At 38.5% G+C, this 22,350-nt stretch overlaps 1 protein-coding gene across 9 annotated transcripts in view; it reads right to left on the bottom strand.

Annotated features, from left to right (window-relative positions):
• The window catches only part of RGS22 (regulator of G protein signaling 22), a 62,396-nt gene extending 44,695 nt beyond the window's left edge, over window positions 1–17,701 (bottom strand). For 3 of the 9 annotated variants that reach the window (XR_009742465.1, XM_061448025.1, XM_061448026.1), the window contains exons 1-5: window positions 17,311–17,699; window positions 16,621–16,649; window positions 14,054–14,116; window positions 5,718–5,939; window positions 1,266–1,351 (exon numbers count right to left, since the gene is read on the bottom strand). Coding sequence is in view for 7 of the 9 variants with exons in the window: in XM_061448025.1 (XP_061304009.1) it covers window positions 1,266–1,351; window positions 5,718–5,939; window positions 14,054–14,116; window positions 16,621–16,649; window positions 17,311–17,335 (425 nt within the window). In the remaining 2 variants the exon portion in view is untranslated. Of the gene's footprint in view, window positions 1–1,265; window positions 1,352–5,717; window positions 5,940–14,053; window positions 14,117–16,620; window positions 16,650–17,310 lie in introns of all 9 variants that reach the window. The other 6 variants (XM_061448022.1, XM_061448023.1, XR_009742464.1 and 3 more) reach the window with 5 other exon arrangements.
• Window positions 17,702–22,350: the final 4,649 nt, after the last annotated feature.

Here is a 22,350-nt window from a genome sequence, read left to right as displayed (position 1 = left end):
CAGATCATATTATCGATCATGTTATTTCACAGATCATACTATTTCACCCATATTATGTCATGTTCATAAACACCAGTACTGCCATTCCGTAGTCCACCAGCTTTACAGATGGTGACCTGCCTTGTATTATCAGTCTTTACCAGTAAAACCAGTTTCTGTCAGGATGCTCTTACATGTATCTATGCAGTCCCAAGCCCTGCCAAGAAGCCCTCAAATATTTTGATCATTAAAATGGAACTATTGTTCCAGATTGCAGAAGTCTGGTATCATCAGCAGACACTACACTTCCTGATACAAACAATCTTCCAGCAGTGATGCCACAGGAGTGATCATACTAATTAAACTTTCAGATGACAACTGACAACTGGCGCTATTGTATTCAACTGGCAGATGTCTGAGGACATCATAGGACTGAAGAGCCCTCTGGTGCTATCTTGTGTTAGTGTGAACATCAGGATGTTCAAAAAAGGCAATCTTAGAACCATATGTTGATAATGTTGGTGTTCCGGGCTCAAGAACTGGGGCAAAACTTAGCTAAGTTAGAAAGCAGTACAAAACCAACCAAGGTGCATGTGAAGGGAAAACAAAGCCTATGTCTGAGCCTACGACCATGAGTGAATGCCCAGTTTAATTTGTCCTCACTATTTGAAGGAAAATAGGATTTCATTCTAGGGTTGGGGTATCTTCATCTATAAATGCAAGTTTCCCTTTTAGCATCTCGGTTTATCTTGATCTAGACAGAACCTTGAAGGATGTAGAGGCAGATCTTCAAAAAGGCATACATGAAGAACATCTGCTGAAAGGACATCTGGAAAAATATAGCAGGTATATAACAGTGCATCATCCAACTATGCCACAGCATCCCATAGAGAACCTTGCAAAAGGAAGTCTGACAGTGGGTCCCACAGACACAAAGCTAGTAACTGAAATAAAAAGGACTGGCTTATTTTTTTCTAAATAGATTTTATGGATTCATAACTTCCACTTACATGGCTTATATACTGATCAGAGAAAGATGCATTACTACCATGATATCTCTGTGGAACACAAATTCAGAAATCAGTAATTCATGGTCAAGGAAAATTACAAACAGCCGAGTGAAAAAAAAGGCTCTGATTTTACTTTATCCAGGTCACAAAAATACTAAAATTAAACAAACAGACCTAGAGGTGGGAGAAAACATATTAAGAGTACTGTCAAGATAAATTAAACAGAAGAGAAAAACTACACAAATTTAAAATCAAAAGCATAAAAGATTGTAATACCTGTATTCAAAATAACAGTCACTTTCAAGAAATGCTGGAAGCCTTTCTTTCTTAATCCACTGAATTGCTTGTTCTCTATCAAGGCACTATTAAAAAAGAAATGCCAAAGATTTGCAGTTTTCTTGACTTTCTTGCTTTGTTTGCCATGTAACTGATTCACTCCAATCCCCTTCTACAGAGACATTTTCTCAGGAAAACAAATATGCAGTGGACATTATTGTTGTTACAGAATCATACAATAGTCAGGGTTGGAAAGGACCTTAAGATCATCTAGTTCCAACCCCCCTGCCATGGGCAGGGACACCTCATACTAAACCATGTCACCCAAGGCTCTGTCCAACCTGGCCTTGAGCACCACCAGGGATGGAGCATTCACAACTTCCCTGGACTACCCATTCCAGTGCCTCACCACCTTTACAGTAAAGAATTTCTTCCTTATAAACGAATTTCTTCCTTATAAATGAATTTCTTCCTTATAAGTTAAAACTTAAACAGGGGAAGTTTAGATTGGAAAGTTTTAACCCGTTACCCCTTTTCCTATCACTACAGTCTAATGTCTGCAGTCCCTAAAAGTCCATCCCCAGCATCCTTATAGCCCCCCCTTCAGATACTGGAAGGCTGCTATGAGGTCTCCACGCAGCCTTCTCTTCTCCAGGCTGAACAGCCCCAACTTTCTCAGCCTGTCTTCATACAGGAGGTGCTCCAGTCCCCTGATCATCCTTGTGGCCCTCCTCTGGACTTGCTCCAACAGTTCCATGTCCTTTTTATGTTGAGGACACCAGAACTGTACACAATACTCCAAGTGAGGTCCAGTTTAGCCTTTATCATGCTGGGATAACTGAGTTGATTTACTTTCCTATCAACAGCTAAAAAGGTCTAAATCTGATTTCATCTATAAGCGTACAATTTTTTTAACAAATCGTGATTTTTTTTCTTCAGAAATAGTATGTGCATCGATCGTGCTTTTGCTGTACAAATCAAAATGCAAAATAGATTTTTTTTTTTTTTTTGCAACAGGAAACAGCTAATTTTTCTGACTTCATCACATTTTATAAAAACCCACTATTTTTCTTCAAGAATCTGAAGACTAAGAAACCCTTATATTAAATTAGACTCTGAGAATCAGAGAGCTGTAGATATTAAAAACAAAATCAAACAAATAAAAAGCCTATCAGCTAAAACGATTCTCACTTTTATGTCAGAGCTTTGCAGAACTGCATTGCACAAAGTAACACTTATAATGGAAACCTAAGTATTTTATGAATCGGGCTGGAAACAGATTTCTGCTTAGGCAGCCCAAGCATCAGTGCCTCATCAAAGCAGAAAGGGAGGTGCTTCCAAAGAGTGGTCTGGGGTGTGAAAGGGATGTGTTGAACAGCGAGCAATACAGAGCCAGCAAACAAAAACAATGCCTAAGAACTTACACAGAGAGCAAGATCTCTGACTATGGACCGCAGTGATCCATAGCTGTTTCCCTTAGAAATGACACACAGCATACTTCAATATTTTTTTTAAGAGTGTACTTTTTCCATTCTTAGGGGATGAGCTGTTTTATTTATCTGAGGTGCATTTTTCCTTCTAGTGAAAGTGAGACTGATGGTTTGGAAGAATGCAGTAACTCTTCTTGTCCATAAAAACAGGTGAAGCTGGGGCAAAGATGAATGCTACTTGCTATATCAAATTATCAGTTGTGTAGATTACATTTTAAATTTTATTTCCATGAGCTAATATTCCATTAGGGACAAGGGTTATTCTGCCTCATATATATCTGTAGGGGATTAAAAAAAATCTGAATTACTCAGAATGTGGGTGGTTTCATTTAGAGAGAAGAAAATATTTCAAAATATGAAAAGCTTATGTTGGCAGTGGCTCATACACTAATTTGTGGAGATAGAGACTAATTAGTCCCAACCACACAGTGTATGCCTCTTTCTGGTAACTGACAAGCTTTTTTGAAATACAAAAGATTGTCTCTTTATTTTGGCATTTAATATTTACGTATTTACTGAATAACAGCCCAGGTTTTTTATCTGAGTGATTCATGTTTGTGTCTGTACATGGCTGGTACACAACATTATATATACTATCAGAACAAAAAAATCTCTACTCTTTCCCCTTCCCCCAGAGAAAGATGCTACATTTAATCTGATGAGTTTTGTTACCTTGGTTAGCTTCCTTACCCAGTCAGCCTTAGGCCTTGCTGGGACTCAATCCAGCAAAGCTTTTAGCACGTGTTTAAGTTTAAGCATGTGTTTAACTTCCCTTGATTAAAGTTAAACACATACTTAAGTGTTTTGCTGAACTGGGGTTTCTCTGAAGTAAGGTATGTGGGATGCCAGCCAGGTTTTTTCCATAGTTGTGATCAATTCTACCCAGCTCAGCAGGTTTATTTTCTTAATGTATTTTACACCAGATTGATTTTGACTGTTGATAAGAAGGTATTTACCTCTGTATCAATAATTTGCAAGTGTGCATGCACACGTGCAGAGAACTTTTGCTTATCTGTAAATTTGTAACAGTCTAAGAGGGAAGTAAAATACAGAGAAAAATACCTGTAGGTGTATTTCTTAGGTAAGATTTGTTTAAATTCAAGCTGTAGCCTGAAATGCCTACTAGGATTCTCCAACCATAGCTCATTTTCGTTAGAAATGTGCCAGTGATGGCCTCTTGCTACTTTTTTGTAGCAATGTAACATTCAAAGCAACTGTTAGTCTCTTCAGTCAGTGTGAAGAAAGTTAAAGGAAAAAGGCTAGCATCAGCTGATGCCTGAAAGATCAAATCCTATTTGAGCTGAACTGAACTACTTGATGCAGTTGGTCTGGGATGACTTCTTCTGGTTCTGTCACAGCGTAGCACAATGAATGAAGCTGGCTTCTTTCACCTTGTGTAGTTGCAGTAACAATTTTTGATATGCTGGTGTGCAGGCCATGTTGTTCCAGTTCAGCCTTGAGATGCCAAGGCATTATCAACTGGGTGAGGAATGTATGTTACCTACCCAGTGAAGGAGTCAAAAATAAGAAAAAACTTCAGCCTTTTCTCCCAAGAAGAAAGCATACTGAGGCGTATCACTCCACAAAAGACCATCATCTATGGAAAATGGCCCAGAGAAAGCAATGTATTCTTAAATAATATAGGAGCTGTGTTGCTCCAAACCACATGAAAGATGTAAGCAATAGTGAAATGGCTTTGAATTTGTCAAGAAAGGCCATCCACAGTTGCAGTGATGTAAGGTTATCCCACAGAGTGTTAGCCACACTTGCACAAGCACACAATGTTTCCTCAGTTTAATCCTGAGAGAAAGTAAGAAATCAAGAATAGTTCTTCCAGTTTTGTGCTCTCAAGCAAAATATTTGTGAAAATAATTATTTAACATGGTAGGGATGCCTGTGAGCCTTGTGCCGTTGCAGCATTTTTTCAGTCTAGATGCAGATAATTGCTATCTCACATTACTATAACTTTGTTAAACATGTTTGCCTTTTGACCTCTCTCAACACTGTTTTCTTTTGTGAAAATAATTAAGCTTATACTAGGCAAAATAGCAGTTTGCTACAGCTCCTTGCTTTTCTCTCAGCTTTCCAGCTATGACATAATTTAGAGCAGCCACTTCTAAAAATACAGAAATACCTTAGCCTGGCCTTGAATGAAACAAACTGAAGTCACAGCAGTCACACCTATGCAAAGTAAGCAAGAAAAGAATAAACCAAGTATCCCAGTGAAACGTTTTTTTCTCCTCAAAAGCTGTTGCCTAAAGGTAAAGTCCCACAACTAATTATACTGTCTTGTATTCTTTCAGGTGCATATGGTGCTTCAACTCCTGATTTTAACCTGAATAATTTGGTGCTGAAGAAAGCCCTGAAAGTAAAGTAAACAGGTAAGAATACCAAAATCGATAATGTCTGGGCAAGTCAAAAACAAGATTATTTTTCTAAAATCCAACCTATCTTTCCATTAATTTTGCTTTCTTTTTGCCAAAGATTGTTTTCTCTGGCCATTTCAATTGATGGTAACCATGTAAATCCTTTGGGAATTAATAGAAGACAGACTTATGTGTTGCCAGACCACAGATGAGCTCATAGCCACACAAGGAAATTAATTAATAAGGAAAGACTGAGATGCATTAGTTTCAGTCAATTTGCACATTCCAGGGATCACTAGTAAAGTAACTGTTGTCATAATATTTTTTCTTTTAATATTAAAAAGTATTCAGACCACACAACTGAATCCTGCCCTACGGAATCTTCAAAATTCTGTGCTACAGGATGTACATCTGTAATTCCATTCACTTGTCTGCTAGACACATGTGCATTGCAGGGCATAATTTGGCCCATCATTATGTTTTCCTAACATAAATTAACATTTTTCCCAAGCTACCAAGCCAAACACAACAAAAACTACTGCCAGTATCTCTACAGTAAGATCTAAATATAAACTCAGGGGCTATAAGATGCTTACCATAGTGTTGTAATTTGCATCAATATTGAAGGTTGGAGAAGCAGTGCGCATTTTGGAGAGGTGCCCATCATTCTTTACTTTCCTTAGAGCATCATAAATGGGCTTTGGAGATTTCTGCTCATGTAGACTTTTTTTCAGCTGGCTTTCAAGGCATTGTGGGGCATCATTAACAACTTCAAAAACCCCAAAGTCAGAGTTAAACTTAACTGTCTGGGCAAATGTCTGCAAAAAAAATATTTGGAAATTTTATTACATTGTAATAAGGGAACTTTTTTAATGTAAGAAAGTTAATTTTTATAGTATAGGAGCATCCTACAGGTTGCAACCTGGTATTATGAGGTTTCCTTCTCTTGCCCGCAGTAACTTTTGTTTGGGGCCTGGAATAATAATTTTTGCTGTATTCTTGTTCTTTAGTCTCTATGCTGTGTAGTTTTCCAATGCATTCCTACTTTTTATCTCAGCTACGCTTAATTGTGAAGAATGTTAATTCATTCTAGATCACAGACCATTCTTTTTCATATGCAAATAATAGACCCAGTACACAGATGTCTGGAATATATCATTCACAGTGACTTTAGTAACTGTTCAGCAGGGGACTACTTACCTACAGGATCAGATCTCCAGTGCTATTCTCCTATTCATTGCCACAAACAATCAAGGCTTGAAAAGATTAGCAATGAAGCAGACCTTTTAAATGAGATGCATTTGAAGAGGATGAAACTGAAAATTTCCATATGTAAGAATGGCTTTTCACCATATTGTTACTTTTAGGTCAAATACCTACCAGAACTTTTAAGGCTTGTAGTGAGTTATTATACATCACCAGTTCAGATAGTGCCTGAGACATGAGGTTGACCAGACTTCTACTTCTGCTACATAACTGTGACTTCTGTCAACTCAAAAAAAAAAAAAAACCAACAACAAAAAAAAAACAAGAAAAAAACACTGCATGTGTACACATTAAGACAGAGTCATCTTTCATCTTTTGAGCTCTGGTATTAGGTATTTCCCTGAAAGACTATCTTTCAAATGCTCTTCCTTAAAATTAAGAGGGAAAATATGGATGGATTTTACAAGTAATGGAGGATACCCAAGACAGTTGTGAATATGAGATGATATACAAGCAGAGCATATAAGCATCTCCACACAGAGCTGGAAGACAAGAAGGCATGTTGTATTTAAGAACTGAAGAAAATCCTGGCCGTATCCAGACCCTCTGCCAAAATTCTTTTTGGCTTTATTCCAGACATGATCCCACCTGGTGTTTGTACAGTTGTCGTTCGCCTACACTTAATAAGATTATTTTATTTTTTCAAGCACTGTGGTTTTAATTTCCTTGAACTTTTTATATATCACATGTATAAGAATATAGACATAATTCATATACATACTATAGATGCTGAATACATGCTACATATATTATAGAAATATATCACAGACAATTTTATTCTTCTCCACACCTATAGAAGTCCAAAGTAACCATGTCAGTGTCAGCTATTTTGTTGCTTCTGTTTGAAGCCCCTTTATTGATCAAAGTCTTGTAGAGTAATGCCCAGGATCGAATCACGTGGCTGCAACATGTGGTTACAACATTCCCTGCTTATCCCATAATGTCTCACTGTGGATGCTCAGCCTGGCAAAACATGTAGCATGTGAGAGCTTTAAGTGTATGGTTAGTGCCTATGACATCAGACTGTCACTGCTCAGAGCCATGCATTGAATTGCATTGGTCTGTTTAGTTACCTAACTTCAGCTGAAATCGTGGCTTGGTTTTTGTTCTCTGACACCTTGTGCCTCTTTTAGCATTAATTTTCTCCAGGGTATTCTGGAGGTTTTTTCAGATGTACTGAACAGCATTTTAAAGAGCCTTTTATGTGTAGTAGATTTCTCTGTACTTCGTTCAGACCTCCTCCCAGTTTGCTATGTGTATATTTAATTTACTTTCAAACCTAATTTGGGCTGCTAACAATATTCATGTGACTAACTGTGCAACCTTAATAACCTCCAAATGTATTCTTCCCTATTTATTTTTTCATGTTTTTAAAAAAAGAAACAGAAGTACACTAAGAAACAAGGTGCATCAGTCTTTCAAGATTTGAAACTCTCTTGCTTGTGGAAAAAAGCAAACAAAGTACAAATTCCATAATACAGGGCTACGTGACTAGATGTGATCAGATTGTTTTAGTTCCATGTTGTTTAACTTTGAAAACTAAGCAACAACATTAGTTTATCACACACATCTATTTTTACTTAATCCCTCATAACTTACTCTAGATCTCATTTTTTCAGTATACATTCTAATTACCTAAACAGAAAACACACAAAAACTTAAATGTAGTGAAACAGATGCAAGCGACAATTTTTCAAATGTAAAGTGTGTTGTTGTTTTAGGAGTCTGACTACAAATCCTTTGTAAGACAAATATACTGGAGGAACAAAGAACATACACTGATAGGATAAGAAGATTAAAACTTCATACACTACATACTTGACTGAAAAAGGTTGTTCTTGTCCAGACTTTTGGGGTTAGGACGAAGGTGTAGTTACCTACACCTAAGAACATCAAAAGGCCATCACATACTTCCTGTATCAGTCAGAAAGTAGCCAGTAGATCCTCTTCACTTGATGCTAATAAGTCTGCATTTGGAATACTGCATCCAGTCTTGGGTTCCCAGTACAGGAAGAATGTTCACATATTCAAGTAAGTCCAGCAGAAGACCACTGAGCTGGTCAGAGGCTGGAGCACTTTCCCTGTGAGGACAGGCTGAGGGAAGAGGGCTTATTTAGCCTGTAGAAGAGGCAGCTCTAGGAGGACCTAGCAACAACCTGAAAGTACTTACAAGATTACTGAGAAAGTAGACCAGGCTTTTTGTGGAGGTGCATGGTGAGAGGACAAGAGACCATGGTCATACACTGAAATAGAGATCTCAACTGGGTATAAGAAAAAAGGTATTGTGTGTAGAATGATTAGCATTGGAACATGCTGTCCGGAGGGACTATGAAATCAGTTGTTGGAGGTTTTCAAGGTCAAGAGAAAGTACCAAGCAATCTGGCTTCAATACTAAAGCACTGTCTCTGCTTTGAGCAGGAAGCTGGACTACAGACCTCCCCAAAGCCTTTTCCAGCCTGAGTGACCTATGATTCTGTACAGATATCAAATTCTACTAGAGAGAGCATCTCATAAAGTGATCGTATAAAAGTATTCTAGAATAGTTTGGAATAGTTTGCTTACTTAGAAAAACTAGAATGATAAATCAGAATGTCTTTATAAGCATAATAAAAGAAGAGGTAAGTCCTGACCTCCTTAACTCATCCCAGCCACAAAAATAAAATGATAATGTTAAGACAAAAAAATCAAATGAGAACAGAAAAAAAAAGTGTGATTTCTTGTAGATAACATTTTCCCAGTTACAATAAAGGAGAGAGGATCAGTCAATCCATTTCCCTTCTGGTATGTGAAGAACTTTGGAGCAAAACACACTATCTAACCATTCCCACACATTACAAGCCACAAAAAAAAAAACAAAAAAAACCCTGTTCAATACCCTGTAGTGAACTTAAAACCTTTTCCACAGAAGCCAAGACCTGTACAATCATACAGTGTTTCACAGGACAGTAATGAGAGAGGTTTATAGCACCACCAATATTCTAGGTCATTGCAATAATGATGAATCTCTTCAGTGAAGATGCCTGTGTCAATGAGTGGGTAATAACCTGCACTAGGAAGGAAGGGGAAAAAGTCATCCATGCCAATCTAATATATTAAGAAATATCTTTCTTACCCCACATTTGGCAAGTGTTTTGGCTTTTTACAGACAAGTAAAATACACTAAGGAAAGACTAAGTGTATCATTCTCTCTCTAGTTTGGGCCAATTTTTGATCCCTTGAAGATGGAAAAGGAAAACTCCAGAGACAAATTATACCTCAAGATGTTAAGAAAAAATAAATATGGTTTGGCAGGAGCCTTGAAGCTTGGGATTCATACATTATGAATTTAACACAATAAATAGGATCAACTAGGACTTGAGAATACCAACAAATAAGAGGTCTGCTGATTTTGCAAACTGTTTCACTCAGACAATTCTCCCCTTGAACTCAGTATGAACAATGTAACTCAGTGTGGTAACCTCAGCATCAGAAAAAAATCTCCAAGCAAACAACAAAAAGCAGTTTTCAGATTGTATTACAGCAATACTATTAAATAAATAAACCATTGCATGTACATTTTTGACAGCAAAGAAATTTAACTGTCAAATGCACATTGAATATGGTTTCAGCTGAAGAATAAATAGAATACATAATTCTGAAACCTGAAGTTATACATTTAACTGAAGGGAAGGCAAATTTCTCTCAGTCCTCCCAAAACAGGAACCAAAACAGCATCCATCACCATGTTACGAGGATGTCAGGCGTATAAATCTCACTGTTCTCTGCCTTAACAGTTTTCAGATAACTTCAGATACAGTTAACAAAGTGTAAATACGTTCACTACATCCCGCCCCAAACAACGCAGTTAGATTCCAGGAGAAATAGAATGACCACAGCTTGGCTGCCTCTTAGGTTAAGGCCTTGAAAGGGTGGGAATTAATAGAGGCCTCATCAAGGAGCTTTGCCAAAACTTCCTTAAGACAGGGGTGTGTGTAGCATAATTAAATGTCAGTGAGAGTCCAGACCAGAAGAGAATTTGAGCAGTTCTATGAAGTATCTGGAAAATTCACACTGCAGATGGCCAGTGGCAAATCTCCCTTTGACTTTAATGAGTCCAGGATTTCCTTTCCATTGATGGGTAAGACACAGGTCACAATTACGTATCACAATCTAATTAACATTTTGAATAAACCCACTATCAACAAGAAAAAAAGTAAAACATGCTTCTTTTGCTTTCTTGAATGTCAAAGATATCAAGCAAGTTCTAGTCCTGAGTCTTGACATAATATGCATGTGGGGCCTTATTAATGTAAAGCCTTTTTAAGGGAGGTTGCATTGGCACCTGCAACCTCCCTCCACACACCTAGAAAAGACAAGAGGAAACTAATGAGCATGCACTGATGCTTTGAATTGATGCATTGATGCATCAAATTAGTCACAGCCATCTTCAAAACAGAGAAGGGCTGGAACTATACAGCACAGTGGATTGCTTTCTGTCCTTTCCATCTTTTGCTACTTTGTAGATCAGGGCTGTTTCTGCTCTTGAGAGCACCAGGTTTTCAGGACCATTCTGCTTTCAGAAAGACCAATTCACTCAAAGTTTATTACTTGGGCTTTAATTGTTTTCAGAATCATCACCTGCACCAAATTCTGGATCCTGACTACTCAGCAGAGAGCTTTTATAATGAGAACAATTTCAAAAGAAGTAGTCTTCAAATCTGAAGTTGATGAAACTGTGATCCCTTGGTAGCTTTCTGCTGCAAGCAAAACCCACAGCCAGGGATTTGCCACCAAAAGTGTCATCTCCTGAATATGCTTCAAATGAAGTACAGTTAGCACTTTCGTTGCTAGTGCAACTCCCTGAGGTTGCAAAGAGGAGGAGTGTGCCTTCATCAGGATCAGTGGTAACTGGAAAATTACGAGGTAAGGCCACAGCATGGACTTGGAGTAGAGCAAGTAGCAGTCAGCTTACAAAGTTCAGGAGAAAAAAGTTGACATTACTGCACTTTCTTACTGAAGCCTCCAACACTGAGCTGGATGGCCATTCTTGACTTCTGAATTTTCATTCCTGGCTTCTGAATTTTCATTCTTGGGTGAATATATTAAAACTGGATGTTTTAGATACATGGATAAAAGATTCAAACTGTAGGGATGCCTATCAGGCTAGAAATGGAAGTGTATTCTTGCCAATGTTTCTCTCAAATCTTTCATTTTAGATTACTTACTAGATTGTGTGTCACGTAATTGGTTTCTGCTATTGTGAAGTCATTGTACTACTGGCAACAAGTGCCCTCATGAGGGTTTTTGTATTATTTTATCTTTCATAAGTATTTTCTGTACAAACTATCCTTCATTACAGTATATAGAGCTTTGGAGTACCTAGATATTCATGTCAGATTGTATTGAATATTATTATAACAACAGGATCACTTAAAGGATATACTGTAAATCAAAGAAAAAAAAAAACAAAACAACCCTGATCTGCTGCTGCTACAGCAAGTCCCCAGTAATACAATTTTCCATACACTACCGGTGCATTATAAATCAATGCAGAGGCAGTCCCTTAAAATAAGCATATGCTACCCCTGATTTCTGGTATCAAGTCACACAATATTTTCAGTTTAACTTGTTGCCTAACTACTAGCACACCTGGGTAATACTGTTCCCAGGCAACTGCATATAAATACAACAAGAATAAAGCAATGGAAATTTCAATGTGGTGTTTTAGTAGAAGCCTTCTGAGAAGGAGAAGGAACTTGGGAATATAAGGTATTCAAACCACAGAACTCAGGCATTAATAGAACTTAATCCTGAAGAGGGTAAATCCTCAGGAAAAGGTCAAAGAAAATAAAAACATTTATGAGAACATTACGGATAAAAGTAGCTAATAGAGCATGCTTTCATGAAGATATGTCAATATATAGAATAGAGACCATGTGTCATCTTAGAAACCTAACAAGATTACCAGCATAAAACAGTGTTTACTCAAGAGTGTCTGTAAACTCTTTTCTGTGGGCTTCCAGAGCGGTCAGGAATGCCTGGACAATCACTGCAGTTCAGAGCTGCTGAGCTGCGCCAAGACTAGGGGCTGAGGAGCCCTCTGAGGCCAAGGAGAATTTTGGCCTCTAATAAACGTTTTGAGATCTGTGCACATCCAGGGAGACCCAGAAACTAAGAAGCTGAACTTCTTACCCACTCTGTCCTTTGTGATTTGAGGAAAACTTGAAGCATAGTTTCCAAATAAGCAGCAAAGGCATGGAGGATGGTATTCCTGTGCTAAGAACAATCTGGCACAAGGAAGGAGGCCTGGGTTTAAAAGCTATGTAGTTAGGCTTACACTTAGACAGATATTCTAGAACAGCTGCAAGGGCTGGGGGGGGGGGGGGGGAACAGCCCTCTCACACACATTTTCTTCCATCTGTGTCTCCCTAGCTTTGTAAAAATTATTCTTAGGAATCTTGCAGTGTGGTGAAAATATGAAAAGGCTGAGTCTCCTCAGGGAAGTCAGTATCGCTGCTGTGCATAAACCCCACATTCTGATACAGAGTTAATACCTCCAGATTTTATTTTAAGATAAAAAATAGGTATGGAGAGTCCATTCTGCCATCCTTAGTTCTGCAAATCCCATTATGTGTACTTTTACACAAATCTGTGATGTGGCTTAGAGAGCACATCTGTGTCTAGTTCAGTTTGATAAGCCTGAATCATAACAATTTATTCCAATGGTGGCTACACCATAGTCTTAAGTCCAAGGAGCATCAAAAAATATACTGCCCCTTCCTAATGCTGGTGGTGGTTCCTGCCAAGCAAATTGCAGAAATAGGTGTATGTTCTCACAGTACAGCCTGTTGGACTGCAGTGCTTTGGGAGGGCACATACCATGGGACAGCTCTGCCTCAGATCAGACCCCACGGGAGCCATGAGTTATGCTGTGGAAAGGTCTGTGCCACTTTGAGGGAGAATAGGGATGTGAGGTGTGGAGACGGAAAGAATGGGGATAGTCAGGGCCAAGACTACTAAAATGAAGTTGAGGCTGCCATGTCAAGGGAGCAGGACAGTACATCTGTCACAACAGTGTGGGGAGGAAGGGTAGTTGATGAGGAAAAGGAGAAAAATATAGGACAACTGGTTAAATATAGGGCACTGGGTACAGTGGTCTAGCTGCAACCAGATCAGCACACAAACTACGGTGTAAGGCTGCATCCTTCCAGCTGCAGATGGGAGAGGAAGAGGCATGCCACCTTTGAGACCTGCACAGCCATGAAGAGAAACAGAATTGGTTTCTGAGCTAAAATGTTTATTAATCACCGAGTGCACTGCCAGAATAATGCAAAAGGACAAACATTTGTTATGCTGGCTTGTTGTGATACTGGAGTAGATGTGGATTCCTCATACTATTTAAATAAGTATTTATGTGTTTTTTTCATTTCCAATCCATATTATTTTAGTGCGCCATGATTTAAATATGTTAACTTACAAGACAATATCTGTCCCCAGAAGTGCAGATACTGTTATTTTTCCTGACACTGATAATAACATTAAACAATAAGAGTTGCTACCATTAAAATACAGATATATTGTATAAGTCATTTAACTACCCAGTAGAAAAATGCAAAATATTTTAAGCTGATTTAATCTTAGTCAGGTGTTTCTTATATTTTGCAAGGGATTTCTGTAAGGTACTTACCGGAAGACTCAAAAATTCATTAAAGTATTCCACAAGCGTATCATCTGTGGCTAAGAATTCCTCCTATGGAGAAAAAAAAACACAAAGCAAAGCTTGTACTAATGTGCACTAACATGGTTTGAATGCACTATTGCCTCAATGTTTTTTCCATGAGATATGACATGTAAACTTTTGCAAAATGTTGTTTCCCACTTTTGAGAATATAATCATTGCATCGTTGTTGTATTCCAGCCATTGCACATTGCTGAGGCCCTTAGCAATTTAAAAACACACATGAAGGTAAATCCTTTGCCAAGAAATTTACAGATAAAGCCTTCATAAACCCAACAGCTTCTAAGTGCTGGAAATCTGTTCATTTACTTTCGAAAAAATGTGCATTAAGCGAAGAGTCTAGAAATTCCCAACATTAAACCTTTCTCTCTTGCATCTGGGAAGAAGAAGAGTCTAAACATTCACTAGAGCCTGCTTCTGCTTCCACACTGCTGCTTGGAGATGTTTTGGCAGATGTTTGGAAATAAAAGGGAGGTCACTGATCTATAATTTGGCTCACCAGCAAGCAGTGTATGCCATCTCTTTGACAGAACTGAAATGTTTCCTGTTGACCTCGTCAGAAGTAAAGACTACATCTGCAGGTGGGTTTTGTACCTGTTCTGACCCCTACATTATAAATCCTGCTAATCAGAGTCAAAAACTGCACAGTAAAAATCAATGTTTTTCGCTGCTGAAAATCACGAAGCCCCCATTTCCATTCAACGGAAGACAGAAGTAGAACATTATTTCATTGGTCTTCAGAAATCTATCTTCAATATAATGAAGACTCCTAAATGTTTGTAATAGTTTCAGATTCTTGAATATTCTATTATTCCTGTCTTGCAACACAAGGAGAATTCACCCAAATCAAATGTATTTACGAATATCAGCAAAGGTCTTGTGACAAATCCTTTTTCTCTTTAAGTTAAAAGTGTTTGTCTGGCTTTAACCTGACAACACTTATTCCTTGGCATTTGTGATTGCTGCTGGGAGTGATACAGGACAGGCAAGTTAGCTCACGTTTATTCCTGGAAGATACAACACTGAAAGCAATGTTTCCTGCATAACGGAGATAGTGGGGTTTTTGGATCACAGGACCACGGTCCAATGCACTTGCAGTACCATGGACCTAGAGATGTTAGGGCATTGATTAAATAGGAGAATTTACCAAAGTGTCTAACCCAAAACATTTTGAAGTCAACAGAAAATCCTCTCCCTAATGTCACTAGGCAATCAATCAGACCCAGAAATCTCAATTCAGCAAGTGTTAACATAATTAATAATAACAACAGAAAAAAAAAAAATCTAAACAAGCTTCAGTGTGCCTTATGTTTGGTTTGGGCAATGCAAAATTAGATTTGACACTGATAAGCATGAATCTGAAGACAACCAGATATCATAATATCTCATTAAAATATTGTGTTGAAAGACTTACTCAAAACAACTCATTTATTACTGGCTGAAGTATAAGCTCCTTAAGAATATACAGGTAACATGTGTTTTTAATTTGCTAAGGATATAATTCTCTGCAGTCTCATATAACAGCAAGAAATGTAAACACAGTGGTTGATTAATCAATAAAATGTTTATGATCTTTTTAAAGCAAGCTTTGCTACTTACTGATCTTACTGCATCTATGCACAATATACTGTCCTCTGGTGTTTGAAGGGTTTTTTTGGGGTCAGTCTTATTTTCATTTGAAAGCATAGTTGCACTTGCATATTCACACATTCTAGGTTATCAAGTCCAACCATTAACCTAGCACTACCAAGTTCACCACTAAACCATGTCGCTAAGTGCCATGTCTACACATCTTCTAAATACCTCCAGGGATGGTGACTCCTTCTGGAGGTATTTACCACTACAAACAAGTAAGTATGGAGTAATGAGTCATTTCATAGTATTTTCTCAGACAACAACAACAAAAATTAGTTTTAAAGACTAATTTTATTCTTGGGGGGGTATTCTTTTTATTCTGAATACTTAGTTTATTCTTTATTACCATTTCCCTGGGCAGCCTGTTCCAATGCTTTATAACCCTTTCTGTGAAGAAATTTTTCATAATACCCAACCTAAACCTCACCTGATGCAACTTGAGGCCATTTCCTCTCATCCATTGCTTGTGCCACTTCAAATAAGGTAAAACAACAGAGTAACAAATAAGGTAAAAAAGGCAAACAACAGAGAAATCCTACAATGAGCTAGAAGCAAAGAGCAGAAAAGATAAAGAAGATTGTTAAACCTGTCATGTTGAACATTCGAGCTCATGATTTCATTCCTTCATCATATTTCACTTTCCTTTTCATTTCCATCCGTCTTCTCCATAGTTTCCTGTTACTTTTTACATTCTAATTATTTTCAAACTAAGTAATTTTTTTTTTGTCTGAGAAAAATAGCAAGAAATTGCTCAGTACTCCATACTTACAGAGAGGAAAGAATTGAGAAATCAGGCAACAGTTTCCAAAAATGTCTTTTGCTTTTTGTGTTCTACAGTTGCATGACAAAATGAATGATCAAGCTTTATAAAGCATACTTACAAACACTTCTTCTGTTATACATGGAGGCTCTGAAATACAAAAATGAAATATGTTATTCAAGCAATACAGTCAAGCTTGTTCAACTATGATTACTGAACAGAAACAAAAAGTAGTGAGGCATGACAACCTTCCTGGATATTCTTAAATAAAATAACTTAGCCTGAGGAAATAAAATAAACTCTAAGAACATGCAGTAATGTTGACCCATGTATAAAAAGGATAAAAGGATTAAATAAAAAATCTACCACAAGAATGATTTAAATATAATTCAAGTATTATTTAACTAGATTATTTCTCATACGTATCAGTTAACTTGTCAGCTTTGCTCTGCAAAATTGATTACTAGAATCTTGCTGGTTTTTAATGAAAATATAGATTTCTATGAGACTGGGGGAGCCTCGAAGAGCAAATGTTATGAATCATATGATAAAATTTTAAAAATGTGATTGTTGGTGTTACCAGATATCAAAATCTCACTCATTCTAGAAGAGTATTCTGCCTTCCGTGATTACATCTGAAGGGAATAAAGTTCTGTCTTGAGATGAAGGAATTTTACTGAATTTAAACCTAGCAGTTCAAAATCCCCCCCTTTTGTATCACCATCTCTGTACCTAAGACAATCACCCTTGGGTCAGACCCCCTGTCTGACATAGTTTCGGTCCATCCCCCTGCGTGGGAAGTACTACATACCAGTGGTTAGCCTCTTCGACTGCATCCTGGATCTACACACGTAAGGGCCAGCACCCACATCTACAAGATTACAATCTCATTTGCAAAGGTGAAATCCTTTACTGCAGACCAGAAATAGAAGCTGCAGAGTTCTTGGACCTGGCTGGTGAGTGCTGGTCTGCACCAGGGCAGCCTGCCTCTGCTGCATGTCTCCCAGCAAAGGGGCGTTGCTATGACACTGTAAACAATGCATGGGGTGAGCTGAGCAGTAAGCAAATACTTCTCTTGCTGATGCAGATCTCCCTGAAGCAGACTTGGATATCAGGCATACTGATGATACGGTCCCAAAAGAGATGCCTGTGAACTAGGAACTTCAGGATGCTTGTAGCAAGAATAGAAATTAAATGCTCTTTTCTTGACTGGCCTAGGCAGTTCTTAGTCCAAAATGATATTCTGTCTTCTCCTACATTAGCAAAAGCCTCCAGCCATGTGGGATTTTGCCTTAAATCCCCAAACATATGACTAATGACCAATGGATTTACATCACATACCAAATAATTCTGCATCCATACATGTATAAACAGCCCCACTGCAGTGTGCCAGAAACACAACCTGCAGCCTTGGTAACAGCCTTCTTTGCTTCCTCCTACTGCCAGGGCCCAGAAATCCAAAGGCAGCTACATGTTCCCACAATTAGGGAAAAGTTTATAATTAGGCTGGGTAGAAGGAGAAAAGACATTAAAAGATATAGAATAGAGTCTACTCCCAGAATGTTAGTTCCTTTGTTGGCTTGAGGGGGTACTCTAGGATATAAAGTCACATTTCTGTTATGGTCAGCAAAAGCTAAATACAAAGAAGGAATTCAGGTTCCTGTATGAGGATTTCAGTGGAATTTAGGTGTTCCACAAGTGGGATCTGAAAAACACCCTACTGAGCAAGTCTCTGACCCTAGAACTGAATAAATGCTTCAGGCTTTTTTGCATGCAAGTTCCCTCAAAGATTCTGTTCTATTGTGATTATGAAATATTTCAAATAGGTATACTTAATGTAAATGAAAGAGGAATAGCATGACAAGATAGCCCATTGTCGTGGTTTAAACCCAGCTGGCAATTCAACCACGCAGCCCTCGCTCACTAACCACGCAGCCCTCGCTCACTTCCCCCCCCCCCCCCCCGCTTCATCCCCCCACTCCCAGAGGGATGGGGAGGAGAATCAAAAGAATGTAACTCCCACAGGTTGAGATAAGAACAGCCCAGTAACTAAGGTATAACACAAATCACTGCTGCTGCTACCAATAATAATAATAAGGAAAACAACAAGGGAAGAGAATACAACTGCTCACCACCCACCGACCAATACCCAGCCTGACTGAGAAATGACCTAACCCTTCTGGTTAACTGCACCCAGTTTATATAGTGGGCATGACATGCTGTGGTATGGAATACCTCTTTGGCTAGTTTGGGTCAGGTGCCCTGTCTCTTCTTCCTCCTGACTTCCCCTCATCCCTGGCAGAGCACGAGACTCAGAAAGTCCTTGGTCAGACTAAACATTACTGAGCAATAACTAAAAACATTGGTGTTATCAGTGTTGTTCCCAGGCTGAAAGTCAAAAATACAGCACTGCACCAGCTACTAAGAAGGAGAAAAATGACTGCTACTGCTGAACCCAGGACACCCATAAAATGTGAAGTTAACCCTTTCCAACAGGTAGAATTGCACTGAACTGTATATGAGACTGTATTGTCTCATAACCAAACTACTTAATATGATTTCAAATGTTTAAGCACTTCTTTACCCCCTTCCCCTTTTTCTTTTTGATGCAGGTTTAAATATAGTCTTTGGTGTATAATATACCTAAACCTCCCTAGCTGCTTGTAATTTTTGAAAAAAAAAAACAAAAACAAAGAAACATGGTGAATACATTTTTGGGTTTTTTGTTGTTTTTTTTTAATCAGAAGTGGAAGCCACAATTCAGCTTAGATAGAATTCAAGTGTGGAAATGAGTCCATTAGAAAAAGAAGTCCTTTTTCTCTCCTGTCATCTGATATATTTTGGCATAAAACTCATAGGTTTTTGTTTTCTGTGTAGTGTGCTTCAAAGATTGCGATTGCATTTTGGATTAAGCTCATCAGGAAATACTGTATTCTCTCATGAATAATCTATTAGCAGTCATTATCATTTTCTCATTATCTTAGTTAACAACATAGATTTTAGTCAAGTACTGGGGGTGTGTGCATTTCAGTCTTGATTTTATTTTGCAGTTAAAAGTTCACCAGCAGGTGAAACAAAGATATGAATCATAGAATCATATAATAGTTAGGGTTGGAAAGGACCTTAAAATCATCTAGTTCCAACCCCCCTGCCATGGGCAGGAACACCTCACACTAAGCCATGTCACACAAGGCTCTGTCAAACCTGGCCTTGAACACTACAAGGGATGAAGCATTCACAACTTCCCTGGGCAACCCATTCCAGTGCCTCAGCACCCTCACAGTAAAGAGCTTCTTCCTTATACCTAATCTAAACTTCCCTTGTTTAAGTTCTAACCCATTAGCCCTTGTCCTGCCACTACCAGTCCCTGATTAAGCTGATTTACCCCCCTTTCCACATTTTTCTTTCCTTGCTCTTATTTTCATTTTGATTATTATTTAACTTAGCAGAACTGAAGATCTACAGAATGTTTCATAAATATAGTCAAAGCCATGATCTATCCCAAAAAGCATCTGACCTTTTAGAAAAGATGAATGGCTAGGCATGACAGAGAATTCTAGACAAGAGAAAGTAAAAAGACAAGAAATAGGTTTCAAATTATTAGCATAAGACCGGTATAGAAAGAGATCTGCACAGGAAGACAAATGGGAGGAAAACATAGATTGATTCTCTCCATTCCTGCTGACATCTCCCTCCTCTGCTCCTTACTAAAGAGCCATTTGGAAAAGTGGACTTTCAGTGAAGACTTTACGCTGTCGTTGTCCCTTTCCTCCACATTTCTCAGAAATTTAGGCTTTCAGCAATTTATCAACTAAAGTATCACTCAGGCAAATCAGATCAAAACTGCTGGGACAAAATTTGCACTAAGAGAAACAAGCATGTAAGCTATGTCAGATTGCTGGGTGAACAAGTCCCCTTGTGACTTGCTCAGTAAAGACATAAATTGAATAGCTTTATTGAATCCAAACGTGCACTTGTGTTTTTAGGTGCTAACTTGTGTTTGATTCCTGGCAGTGGTCACAGTGAAGTTATGAACATCCCCATAATTAATTACTCATTCAAAAAAGTAACAAATACAATACCTGAAAGGAGGTTGTAGCAAAGTGGGCATTGGTCTCTTCTCCAAGTAAGAAGAAATAGGACAGGAGGAAATGGCCTTAAGTTGCACCAAGGGGTGCAAGACCTCTGCAGAAGTCTCTTTTTGGATAGTCACTGGAGAATATTCCTTGAATTGTCCGTGTCACCAACAACCAAAGGATTCCTATAATAATCTTATTCTACCAGGACAATGTAGAAGTTTAAATGGGTTTTAGAAGTTTTTAATTTTAAAGAGTTTAAAGTCTTTAAAGTCCTGGGGCACGGATCAGGGATGTGGCAGAGAGGCTGCCTGCTCTAGTAAGTCCCACAGACTATTACCCACTTCTGGTGGTACATGTGGGTGCTAGAGATATAGACAGTAGTAGCCTAGGGAACATAAAGAAGGACTACAGAGCCCTGCAGGAGGTGGTTCTGGTGGGGCTCTGGAGCTCAGATAGTCTTTTTGTCAATTCTCCAGGATACAGGGGAGGACCTAAAAAAATCTAGGATGATCAGCCAGGTTAATAAAGGGTTAAAAGGGTGGTGTCATAGTCAGGGGTTTGGGTGTCTTGAACACAGGACCCAAGTTTGTAGGCCAGGTCTAACGGGGGGTGGTGGAGCTGGTCTAAGGGAAAGAGCAGTTTCGGTAGGAGGCTTGCCAGACCGGTCAAGGAGGCTTTAAACTAGATGTGTTGGGGAGGGGGGCATCATTCCATCCCAACACACCCAGTCAGTTGCCAGAACCTATAATAAATGCTCGGAGCAATGTAGAGATATTCCAGCCACTCCAGCCAATGAGCCGGCTTCAGTTGGATCTCGGCTCAGATGCCTCTATACAAATGCCCGTAGCATGGCGAACAAACAAGAGGAATTAGAGATGTGGAGATGTGTGCACGTCTACAGGGGTATGATATAATAGGCACCGCACTATGATGGAACTAGATGATCTTAAGGTCCTTTCCAACCCTAACTATTCTATGATTCTATGATTCTAAAAGTTTCGTATAAGTCTTTGTTTAGTACAAGTCTTAGAAAAGACAAAAGGAATACAAGGCACACCTGGAAAGTGAATTAGATTTGGAAGGACCATTCAGCAATTGGTGGTATGGTTTAGTGACATGGTTTAGTGTATTTGTGACATGGTTTAGTGTGAGGTGTGCCTGCCCATGGCAGTGGGTTCGAACTAGATGATCTTAAGGTTCTTTCCAACCCTAACTGTTCTATGATTCTACAATTCTATATACATACCTGCAGTCATGTTATCCCTTCACAAATTTGTGTGAGTGTCCTAAGAAATAACTGCTGGAACTCTGGGAGAGTATCACACTACGTTTTCTAAGTTTGGAAAAGAGCATTAAGACTTAACTGAAAAAAAAAACATTCACCAAGATTGTGGCAGTTTGAAGAAGTATATTAGAAATAAAGTCATTCCATGAAAATATGAAAATTAGGAAAGAACTACTAGACCCACAGCTATCAAACCACATACAACATAAAAGAACTACCATGGAACATAAGCTTACAGCAAGCAGAGAGATTTTTTTCCTAGCAGCCCGTTACAATTAACATAGCATAGCTTTCAACTGAAACAGAAGATACAGATCAGAAGAAACTACAACAGTTATTTCTCACAGAGATTTTGCTATCAGGTGGTGTATCAGAAATTTTGGCACTATGTACAAAAGATCGTGCTGTCACTGTCTACTCTAAATGTTTCACATGGATAAACTAGAGCTGTGGTTTGTAATACATTTTGGCTGTGCTAATTTAAGCT

The sequence above is a fragment of the Pezoporus flaviventris genome, unplaced genomic scaffold, assembly GCF_033815535.1.
Source record: "Pezoporus flaviventris isolate CSIRO_AGI_PZ_B2104156 unplaced genomic scaffold, CSIRO_AGI_Pfla_v1 ptg000007l, whole genome shotgun sequence".
NCBI classification, from domain to species: domain Eukaryota; kingdom Metazoa; phylum Chordata; class Aves; order Psittaciformes; family Psittacidae; genus Pezoporus; species Pezoporus flaviventris.
This window is presented reverse-complemented; position numbering and strand designations above follow the sequence as displayed.